Here is an 11,766-nt window from a genome sequence, read left to right as displayed (position 1 = left end):
CTTTCCCCCTTCTGATCTGGAAACGTACAAAGACATGACATAAAATCTTCAAAAACTCAGGAAGAAACCAGTTTAGGCCACTGCAAAATCAGCTTGGAGTAGGTTGGTTCTGATGTGCATGGCAAATATTTTGGACGCAAAAATCCAAAATTACACACCCCTCCTTCAGGGCCTTGACTTGGCCCTTTTGGTTTCATTGGGGCCGCCGCCACCACCACAGCAAAGTCTTGCAGGATTGTGGCCACAGTGGGTATGCAAGGGTTGCCTTTTGGTCGGGGGGGGGGGGCTGCATGTGGCTCCTGGGCCACACACTGCCAATTCTTATAGGAGCCAATTTGTGAACCAAGGAACACCGGAATTTATTACTTTCCTTTTCCTACTCTGCCTTGGGAGTGGAGTGGAGGTGGACGTTGACTTTAAAAATAATAATAATAATATAAAACCAGACCTGCTGCATTTCAACTGGAAGCCAACTGGGGAGGGGGCGGGGGGGGGGGAAAGAGAGAAATTACCAGGACACAAAAATAACTGCTTGGCGAGCGGAATTGGACGGCCCGCCGTTGGAATGGTACTAATAAAACATCTGGAGGAGAAGAGGGAAGGATGAAGAACTGGGGAGAGCGCACTTGCTTGTGAGATGGGGGGGAGGAGGGGGAGGAGGGGGCTGGTGTGAAAGCCATCCACCGGCGGAGAAAGCCCTCTTTGTATGATGGCAGAGGAAGGGAGCAGCAGGCATCGCCAGCGGATGGTCCAGAGGGGCAGGTACGTCCCGGCGCCTCGGCCCGCGGAGGGAGCGCCGCCGCCCTCTCGGGCATCGGGGCGCCTCTCCCGCGACCTCCCCCCCCCCTCGTTTGTGTCAGGGCGGCGAAGCGCGGGGCAGGGATCGCCCGGCTCGGCCCGGCTGCCGCAGTCGCCGGCAGCTCCGGCGGACAACGGGCCAGGCGAGGCGGCCGCCGGTGAGTGGCTGGGGTGCGGGAGTCACCGACGGGGAAGGGGGGAGATCGCGGTGGGTGACTTTGCCCGGACGCTGCCTTTACTTTTGGAGAAGCCGATCTCCAGCCAAGGGAGCGGATCTGGGGGGGCCCTCGCTCTCGCCACTCCGCTCCCCCCCTTCCCGTCTATTTAAACCTGGGCAAGCCCTGGAGGCGGGAACCGGCCTCGGGCACGAGCTTCACCCCTGCGCTTCCCATCCCAGGCGTGTCGGGGGGGGACACTCCGTCGAGGCGCGCCTGACAGCGCCAGCCCCGCGTCGGCTCCCTCTCCGGCGCCCGGGAAGGACGGAGGCGCCACCGGGACGCCGGTCGGAAGCGCGCCGCTGAGGTTGGGCTGAGAGCCCGCCCGGGTAACGGGTCTCCGGCGGGAGTCGGGTTCTTTCGGGGTAGCCATCCCTAATGTAAAGTTGCGCTCGGAGGCCGGGATGGCACCGAAAGCGGGCGCTCCGTCCTCGGCGGCGATGTCGGATCATGCCCAAGAAAGCGGGGGCCGCGGCGATGTTGGAGAGCGGAAGGCGCAAACCGAGCCGCCGCCTCGCCTGAGCTCACGGGGAGGGCAGGAGGGCGCCTGTCTCGCTCCCATTGCGCTCCGAAGTGAGCCCGTGTGGACGCGAAGGGCGCGCCTAAAACGGGCGGAGCGCCTCCCCTCCGGCTTTGCCTGGATTCGGCGCAACCCGATTCTCAGGTGGCCGGTATCCCACGATTTCCAAAAAGGTTTTGCTTTCTTCGAAGTAAACCGCGTTCGGGATGTTTCCAGAGCTGAGCCCCTCGCAGCCTCGGGTGCCAGGGGAGTCGTGGGAAAACGTCATCCTGACGGACACGCGGCCCCTGGGCAGCCCCGACACACGCTTGGCGGCTCGCTTTAAAGCGGGGCGATCGGGGCGGGGGGGGGGGGCGACAGCGCCTGGAAGGTGGGCGCCGGGCGCAGTTACGGGGCGCCGTGCAAGCAGCCCGGAACCGGGGCGGCCGGAGTCCGCTTTCAGAGTCGGGTGGCCCCGGGACGCGGAGCCCAGCGCCGCTCGGCCGCTGCCCGGCAGGGAAAGCCTCCCCCCCCACACCCGGGGCTCGGTTGTCCGGCAAGTGACGGGGCTGCTCGCCGTGACGCTGAAAGGCAGAGGCGCCCGGCCCGCCGCTTCCCCGTGACTGCCCCGCTCCCCATTCATTCCTCTCTCGCGCCTCGGAAGCGCCCAGGAGTCCTGTGGCACCCGCAAGGCGAACGCGGCCATTCCGGCCAAACGAACGCCTTAGGTTCGGGGATGCTGCAAAAACCTGCCGGTGCCGTTGTAGCTGTCGAGAATCAGAGCCCCTTTGTCCGTTTCAGACGAGTTTGCGCCCGTCGAGCGCCGTCGGTTTGTCCCTATACTGTATAAGCCCGCCAAGACGGGGAAGGAGCCGGCCGAGCTCTTGAGGCTGACTGGCTACGAAGAGGTTAACTGTTGCCGAGGGACGAGCGCGCTGGTTTCCGGAGATAAATGGGCAGGAAGCGAAGTGCTTCCCCTGCTCCGGCCAGCGGCTCCCAAATGCTTTTTGCACCTGCTACTCTGCATTTTTCCAGTCGGTGGCTGCCATTCCCCCTCCCCCTCCCCTTGCTTCCAGGCAGGCTGGATAAGAAACCCTCTCCCCGGGCCTCGAACACCAGAGCTTGTTTTCTTTTTCTGCCTGTCCTCCGTCCGTCTGTTCAGCCTCTGTATGTGTAAAATTGTGCTTCTTGCTGTTGCCGCTCAGATCCTAAACTCCCAAGCGTCCCATCCTGTGCGATGCAGGTCTGAGGAGCCCCAGGATCCGCGCAGCGCCGGAAGGGTTAAAGATGATGTAAGTAACGAAGTATTTCCAAGCCGGTTTATGAAGCGGTTTCTTTCGGGAGGAGGGTGCGGAGGCTTCACTGCTGACACTTCCTGGGCAGAGCGGGAAAAGGCAGGCGACAGCGGGAGTTAGAACGGGCGGCCCCTCCAATAACACAGAACACCCGCACAAGAATAAACAGAATCAACACAACTACAATATATGTATATTATGTGCGGCAGACTCCCAGGGAAACAAATTCCATAGATAATTGTTAGAAGCATAACCCCACCCCCAATACATATATACAGTATTCACATATGCATCCATACATGCATATAGAGGATTAAGGCACCCTTTCAGGTACCTTGAAGGCAGGGAGGAAAGACACCAAAACCTATCTTATGGCAAATCCACTGTACAGTATGTTCCAGTCTTCCCATGTGTTTGACACATGTCCAGCTGCTCCTTCCAAGCTTTTCCCACTCTGCCCCTGTTCCTCGATTTTTTGCTCCTATGACACCTCATTCTGGGACAGGCAGTGCCTCTCTGCTCCACATAGAGTTACTTAAAAGTAAGTCTGCTGATGTTTGGTGGGGCTTACTCCCAGGTAAGTGGGCAGAGGATAGCACAGACTGCCTGTCCTGGCCATACCCAACTCCTTGGAATCTGTTTTCTCAAATAACCGTGTGACATTCTAAGAACTTGATCCCACTTTAGTTTTAAACCTATTATTCAGTACCCTTTAAAGTTATGGAGCTGAAACTAATGGAAGTGATTTTCACTTAAACCTAGAGACAGAAGGAGTCCTTGCCATTTGATTTCCTTCAAGTCAAGGAAGCTGTTGGTGAATACAACAGGCTAATAATAGAGTGAATGTTGCCAGATGTTCATTTCCTTGTCTAGATTATTTAGAACAAGTACCATTCAATAAGTATAGTCTGTTGATGAGGTGTGAAGAGGAAACTTAAGGGGAACTGTTGTTTAGCTCTGCCTGGTTGTTGCTGTGTGCCTTTTCTTGCTTTCTCAGTGTTCTTAAAGAAACACACAAATGGTTTTTGCCCAGGCTGAAACTCTAAGCCTCATTGTATTCAATGGGATTTCACTGTATTTAACAGGACCTCACTAGTCCGTTGGCAATCAAGTCGAGAGGATTCATGTAGTATATGACTGAGTTTGAGCCAGAGCTCTTTTTCTTGGACTACAACCTCTTGACTCCTTCAGCCAGTCTTCAAGCTCTACTTTTAGCACACTAATATTTATGTTGATTATAACACTTCGCAGTGCTTTTGGCCATGTGCTGAGCACTAGGGTTAGAACAGGGACAGGGAAACTGTCTTCCTCCAGATGTGACTGAACGGATTCCCATCATGCTTGACCCGTGCTATGAGTCATGGAAGCTGAAGTCCAACAATATTTGGAGAGCCACAGATTCCTAACCAGTGGGGTAGAACACAAAAGTATCCTGTTTCAGGTCAAGAAAAGCTGAGCTAATTCTGTGGCTTCTTTGTAGTGTGCTGTTTTGTTGATTTTTTAACAGACACAATCTATTTCTATGCCTATACCTCAATACTTCAAAAATCAGACTGCTAAATTTTGGCCATGGAAGGGGATCAATCTATGAAAGTTTATTCATTCAAACCCTTTTAGGGATGGGGGGTGAATATTTAATTTATGGGTGTGATGGGGCATCAGCATTTTTAAAGCCAATTAATGTTTTCTCCCACTGGCATTTATATCATTGTAAAAGATGCAAATAGAAAGTATCAAACTCGATTTTCTCAGTCTTTACAGATGAACAATAAAGCCATTTTGTGTATGTGTGAAATGCAGCTTCTTTTAATGAAAGTCGCAACATTTCATGACCCAAATGTTTACAGTAACTCAAGAATGCCCTCTACAGCATGAGGGTTGTCATGTAACAGAGGGAGAACAAGAGAGGCTCCAATCCTGCAGGTTGTTTAACCTCAATTTCCCATTCAGTTGTGGGCTTTATAGCATATATTTATGGTAATGCATTACATGTATTGAGGGGGGAAATGCCCATATGTATGACAGACTTATCCCACCTTCTTTTATTGGCGGCTAAGTAAAAAGGGAAGGTTATTTCCAGCTTTCAAATATCTCTTACACTGAACTCTTGACCTACAGTAGATCTTGCAAAAGATGCCCTCTTCCCATCATTTACTGAGTGACTTTTAAAAGGGCTCAGTTCTCAATTCTTTAGCATTAAATAATCATTCCAAAGCAGGTGGAGTTGTCCAACAACATGTGACCTGAGTGTTGGGGAAAGCTTAGCTCTTTACAGTAAACAGAATTACTCAGGATGCATATAGACTTCACTGTTAGTAGGTTTCTGACCAGACAGCCATGTTTATATCTTGGCTAATTTGCAATCAGTGCCTATAACCGTAAGTCCTTTAGCATTCACGGGGAATGCCAAGTAAGTGGGTGTAAGATTTCAGCCCTGGGTTCACTTTGTAAAAGTTCATGCATTCAAACTATCATTTGGTGCTAACTCATGACTTGGGCAATATAATATGTAAACAGCAACTACAGACAAAACAGATGGCATGAACTGAGCCTTGTCTTATTGTCTATAACGTAATGCTCAAATAATGTCTTCAATCTTCATCAAAGTAAATCACCTATAGCAGTGGTTCTTAACCTTTGTTACTCGGATGCTTTTGAACTGCCACTCCCAGAAACCGCAGTCAGGACAGCTGGTGGTGAAGGCGTCTGGGAGTTGCAGTCCAAAACTTCTGAGTAACCCAAGGTTAAGAACCAGTGACCTATAGGATTGCAGCTCTACTTCAAATAAGGTTCCATAACCTCACTGGAACGTACTTTCAGATTGTGTGTTTATCAAGGCTGGGAGCTGCTGTCATTGAACTTAATGAGACAAATTTCAGAACAAATAGGCTTAAATTTATGCTCTACATGCAAGTATAGTTCAGACAGTCTACAACCAGGAAGTCTTTGTCACTTAAGCTACCACTGATTTCCCCTCTTACCAATTTAGTATAAATCAGACTGGGAAAGTTAATTTTGAGCTAAAATTCCCAGAACACATCCAGGCTAGGGTACTCTTGGAGTTGTAATCAAAAGTAGAATTTTTAAACTTAATCCTGAAGTAAACACATGCTCCAGTGGCTTAATCCCATTATTTGTGTGGAACACTGATTTTTCCTGGCCTTCTTTCATATCTCTTTGTAGTGACCTACCATAGCAAGATCAATTTTCTTAAAAAAAAAAAAAAAAAAAAGAGGGTACTGCAGAGGTGCTTCCCTTACAAACATCCCTTCAAACCTTTTTTTTAATGAGTTACTTTATAATTTGGGTATCCCAGTGATAATACAGCACCTCATTTTCGTTAGAAGAAAGAGGAAAGAAAGGGGTAATAAAAGCTCTGCCTGACTCCTCCAAGGAGAAGTGTATGCAAGCTGATGAAAAGGAAAGTGCATTCAAGTGTTTAAAAAAATCGGTGTAGATTAGACTTCACTCTAAGACAACTGATAAGAAAAGAGGAAGGATATGTGTATTCCACCCTCATTTTCCATAATATGATTATCGATGTCCCTGGCAGTTTAGCTATTGGTGAGAAAAAGTAGTAGTCGAAAAAAAAAAAATGAGAATCCAACGCTATTACTATGCAAACCTCAATCCCTCAGAGCCTTCCTGCTGCCAGCAAAGCGACCGTTCTACAGATGTCCAGTCATGGTTTCAGTTTAAGTCCTGTTACGGTCTAACTTTACAATATGGACTCGCAGCAAGCAAGCGGTTGTGTTTACATACACTGAACTGGAAGGTGGCTAATGACAGGTTCCTCCCAGTAATGTGGACTTTTAGTTGCTCCTTGTCATTGATTAAATGAGGGTAGCTAACATTAGGGGTGGGATATACGCTTCTAAAACTAGCCCACATTTAATAACGTCTAGAGAGGACCAATTTGAGGACGCAGCAATTCCATTTATGAGCAAAAAAAAAAAAAAAAAAAGCGCAGCTCGGTCTTAGTTGTATTTCCTTGAGCAGTGCGGGGCACCCCGTCCCCCGCTCCCATCCGCGGGGCTGGGACCGCAGCGCTATCTTTAAAGGATGCTTAAGGAATTCCTGCGTCCCTCTCGAACCCCGCGCCTCCGCACCGCCCAGCAAAGTTACAGGAAAGTCGCTCGAGGCGGACTAGGTCCTTAAAGGGAGCGCGCGCGAACTTCTCGCGGCTAATCACAGCGCCCCCAAGCTTGCCTCGGCGTTCCAGTTTGGAACGTAGGCTTCGCCAGCGTTCTAAAGCCGAACGCCTGGGCCGGGCCGGGCGCCGACGCCATTGGCCGCGGCGAGAGACAGAGGAGCTCACAGTTCCCTCACGTGATCGCCGAAACATCCGTTTGGGGGCCGTCGAGCTCGCTCGCTCGCTGACTCTCCGGTGGGAGAAGCCTTAGGCGGAGGTTTTTTTTTTGGTGGGGGAAGGTGGCACGCGGTGGCGGGTGCGGGATTGAGGATCGCAGAGCCGTCAACAGAGTGAAGGGGGGGGCTGGGCAGAGGAAGGGCGCCCTGGGTGCGGAAGAGTTTTCCCTCCCTTTCTTTTTTCCTTAGAAACCCGAACAAAATGTTAGTTCACGGTACAAGGCAAAAAAGCAAAGGGGGAAAAAAAGCAAGCAAGCAACCCAAAGCAAGCAAACCCCCGTCGGGCCCTTTTCCAGCGTTGTTTTAAAGTAACTTGGCAAACAAACCCCACCCATTGTCCGACTGTAAACACCTCCAGAATCGGCTCCAGAAATTGGTCGAGGTGGAAGGCGGCGGGGAGGAGGAGGAGGAGGAGGAGGAGGGGAGTTCCGGCCTCCTATGAGGGTTGCCTTTGTATTGTTGGACGGCCCGGTCGAGCCAATGAGAGCGTGCCGGGAGGAGTGTCGGGCAGGCGGGGGAGGAGGCGAGAGGTAGAGAGAGAGGGAGCGCCTTAGTCGCGGGTGTGCGGAGCCGAGATTGCTTCCCCTGCGAAGGGCGGCGCGGGCGACGGTGCTTGGTTGCACGGGCTCGCGGCGTCCGGAAGAAGGGAGGGACGGCCGGAGGGAGGAAGGAAGGAAGAAAGAACTCGATCGATCGATCGCCCGGGACGGATCGATCCGTAGGTTGCTGGCTCGCCGATCCGGCTTCTCGCTCAACCGCTTTGTGTCTCTTCTCTCCCGCTTCCCACCCGCTCTCCGCGATGCCGCCCCCGCCGCTCCCCGCCGTCGCCGTCGCCTCTCTTCCCGTCTGGCCTGGCGGCCTCTTTCCAGCGTGGGGTTGACTCGGAGGAGGAGGAAGAAGAAGAAGCGCGGGGGGCCGCTCGCCTGCTCATGCAGCGGCCCCGCCGTCCCGCCGCCGCCGCCGCCGCCCATCGAGTCCCGAAGAGCTGCATGGACGGGCATGGGGAGAGCGGCCCCTTCCTGCGCCGCCAGCGCCGCCGCCAGGGCTGAGGAGCCGCAGGAGCCGAGGCGCCGCGCCCGCCGCTGCTGTTGCTGCTGCTGCTGTGGTGGTTGTTCGCCGCCCGTGTCGGCCCTCGTTCTCCTCTTCAGCCTCGGGCTGCTCCTACACACAGGTACCACCCGAAGGGGCCCCCTTTCCGGGCGGGACGAGCGGGGAGAGGGGGCTCGGGGGTCGCGTTTCAGGACCGCTCCGTAAGTGGGACGGCGGAGGCGCGGCGGCAGAGAAGGAGGGAAGGGCGGGCCGCCCCGTCTGCAAGGGCCGGCGGCGGCCCTCAAGCGCAGCGGCTCACCCGTTGCATGGCGTGCGGGGGGGGGGGGCTTTCGAACGGAGAGCGGCGGGCGGGCGGGGCGAGCCTGGGCAGCCGGAGTTCGCCTCCCTCACAAGCGGGGAAGGGGCCGCAGACGTGCTTGAGGTGGGGTTTTTTTTGGGGGGGGGCGCGAAGTTCCCATGCAGAAGTTCCCACGCAGCCCACGGCGCGAGGGGAGGCGAGGCAGGGTCCCGGGGAGGGGAGATTCCTTGCGAGGAGCACCGCCACTCCCTTCCATAAAGTCCCGTTCGCGGCGCGGAGCGTTTGCTTCCAACCCAGAAGGGCTCGACTCGCGCCACCACCACCCCCCCCATTTTTTTGTTTTTATTTGAAGGAAAAGCCTGCGGGCGCTTTGCCCGTCCCGCACCAGGCAGCGTGGAAAGGCGCGGAACGAGAGGCCCCCGGTGGAGCAGCAGGCGAGTGGGGGGGGGAGCGCAGGAGTGTCGGCGGTGTGGGCGTGAGTTTGATTGGCGTGCCTCCCTCGCTGGCCCGGGTGTTTACTGAGCCAGCGCGGAGATCAGGTTTCCCCTCCTGGTCGTCGTCGTCGTCGCCTCCGCCTTCCTCTCCTCCGCCGGAGCCCTCCTCGGCTGCGGCTGGCTCGGAAGGATCAGGGGAGGGCAAGGCAAGGCAAGGCGGGGGAGAAAGTCGGGCCTCCTCGCTTCCCTCTTTTTCCATCGGCGGAGCTTCAATGCCAGTCTGTTTGCATGATTGGAATTCTTTCTTTTTTTCCCCCTTCTTTTTTTCTTTTAATTTCAATTCCCCTTCAACATGTTCTTGAACCTGTGCCCTGATGGAACTTGATAGGGCTTGCCTCTCCTTTTTGGTTAGCTTACACCATCTGTCAGCTGTGAGTAATTCATCATCATATATATGGATGTGGTTTCTTTCCCCCTCTCTATTAGCTCAGCTCTAGGGCTTATCAGGGCGACTCCCTTTTGTTTTCTTTCCCAAGGGAAATGTGGCAAAGCTCCCATCTTGGGATTCTTGTGAGTCCAAGATGGGACCAGGAGAGCAAAGCCCACTTTGGTCTTTACCTCTGAGTAGAGGTGGGTTGGAAATCGGTGATGGGAGGCGAGAAAGGTCTGCCAGCCTCCCGCCCCCCCCCGTAAAAAAAATCAGGGTTGCCAGCCTTTTCTGATAGGGCTTTCCTACCTGAAAAGCAGAAACTAAAGAAAAGCTTTTCCTGTCCATTTGTGTGTCATCTGTTGTATGTCTTTCCTTTAGATTAGTTTTGTATCCTAAAAAAATAGTTTTGCTGGAAAAAAAATTAATTCAAATGTTATAAGAAACCACTTAAATCAGTGGCACTAAGATGTAGGGGTATTTGATTTAGCACATATTTTAGTAATTTCAATCAAAGTTGCTTCCCTACCCTTACATTTCTGAAACAAAGCAGGAACCGATGTCCTGTTGGTACTTGCAACTAAGAGTAGACCCACTGAATCAATTGCTGAAGGGTAAGCCCATTTCAATAAAGTCCTTTGTGTTAACTAATACAGTATACTTGAGCTCTAGTTGGGAGCAGTAGTTGGTTGGTTGCCATAGCTTTGGTACATGAAACCAAATGGCAAGTTCTAGACATATTTCTGGAAGCTCTGGGTTTCCTTAGGAAGATAGGATACTGTATTAGGATGTTAGTAGAAGCTCACTGTTTGAGGTGGATGGCTTTCTAGAGAGCTCAGACTAGCGGGAAACTAGATGGTACTAGAGGCAAGTCATGATTGTTTACAAGACTCTGCCCTAATGTTTTAATAACAAACTTAAAGCATTTCAGATTGTATTGTACAGCTTCTGGCACAGCTTGCCTATATACCTCATCAGAATAGTGACAGCCCTCTAGCAAGACTTCTTCGGTTGCAAGGGAAAATAGTATTGGCAAACCATCTCTGAGGATACCTACTAAATATGGGATTTGGGAGCAATGTGGATAAAGATCGATGATTTACTATTTTAAATTGTAAAAAAAATGATATGTCTGCTTTAAATCATGATTTAAACATATTTCATTTAAATCAGATCCACCCTGTTGGGGTGTTATTGTATATTATCCTAACACCCCAACAGGGTGGATCTGATTTAAATGAAATTAGGACTTGTGAGATCTGGGGTCGGGTCCATTCTGAGCTACAGAATTCAGCGGGAGGACTTTTGAGATAGTCACTTTCTAGGTTCAGGGTTATAGTGAGGACTAGATTGAGGTGGGGTGAGCAAATATATATGCTGCTTTGAGCTCAGTGGAGGAAAGGCAAGATGTAAATGTAAATAATAATAATAATTTAGCTGTCCTATGGTGTGGGTTCCCTGTGATCCTTTCAATTAGGAATTATCCTTAATAGAGGAAGTGGGACTCACCAGGGTGGCTTTTGACTTTGGTGTAGGCCACCAACAGCAGAGTGGAAAGGTGCTGTTTTGATCTGTGGAAGGGTACTGGTAGGTTGGTCTTGGATAAGAAGCAGATTCTTTGGCACTTTATTGAATGTGGTTGCTTCAGTTTTAGAATTTCTGCTTTGGCTCACCAAGAAACCTTAAATCAAGGCAATGCCACCTAACATTCTAAGATCGTATCCTAAGCAAACCCAAAGCTTCCAGAAATATGTCTATCACTTGCCATTTGGTTGCATGTTGGAGCTTTGCTAGAACCTTTTAATACTGAAATATAAAAGAATTAGAGAGAATTTACCAAACAATGCTCTCGTTTAATGTGTAGCTCAGTAGGACTTGTGCAGGGGATGGGGTATAAAATCTTAAGTCTTTGGTTTCAACCCAGGAGTAAAAATAATACAGCCTGTTCATCTTGGTAGCGTAAAATGAAAAGACAATTCATAATATCCATCAGAGTCTGTTCAAATGTTAAGTTTCTTACACTGGTCAAACTAGTTAATTACAACAGCTGGGTGTAGTATGTTTGGTTAATCAGATTAAATGTTTTTAGGACTTTATTTGTACAGTACTTCGAATCATGGAATGATATCACAGGGTTTTTGGTTTTGGTTTGAAATTCTGGTTGAAACCTGTGAAAGTTATGTGGGTAGTCTGATACTTCAGAACAGATTGATTCATGTCTTGTTTTTGTAGGAAAATTTAAATCTATAATTATGGTCCAGTGTACTTCTGTTCCCATTTGCCATAGGTCCAAACTATCCCTAAAAGGTCCTATTTAAATTAGAGGTTGGAGAAGTTACTTTGTTTGACCACAACTTTCAGAATCTAGCAGCCTGGCATTTT

General features: G+C 51.0%; 1 protein-coding gene across 2 annotated transcripts in view; it reads left to right on the top strand.

The window, feature by feature from the left end:
• The first annotated feature begins 652 nt into the window (after positions 1-652).
• RGMB (repulsive guidance molecule BMP co-receptor b) overlaps positions 653-11,766 on the top strand; it is a 45,143-nt gene continuing 34,029 nt past the window's right edge. Inside the window, exons 1-3 of one of the 2 annotated variants that reach the window (XM_072992491.2) lie at positions 653-762; positions 2,718-2,804; positions 8,045-8,346. In XM_072992491.2, the coding sequence (XP_072848592.2) occupies positions 2,800-2,804; positions 8,045-8,346 (307 nt within the window). In that variant the 5' untranslated portion in view covers positions 653-762; positions 2,718-2,799. Of the gene's footprint in view, positions 763-937; positions 957-2,717; positions 2,805-8,044; positions 8,347-11,766 lie in introns of those variants that run through there. The other variant, XM_072992492.2, reaches the window with a different exon arrangement.

This window comes from Pogona vitticeps, chromosome 2 (genome assembly GCF_051106095.1).
Source record: "Pogona vitticeps strain Pit_001003342236 chromosome 2, PviZW2.1, whole genome shotgun sequence".
Taxonomy (NCBI): Eukaryota; Metazoa; Chordata; class Lepidosauria; order Squamata; family Agamidae; genus Pogona; species Pogona vitticeps.
The sequence above is the reverse complement of the archived record's forward strand: the minus strand, read 5'-3'. Positions and strand labels throughout refer to the sequence as shown.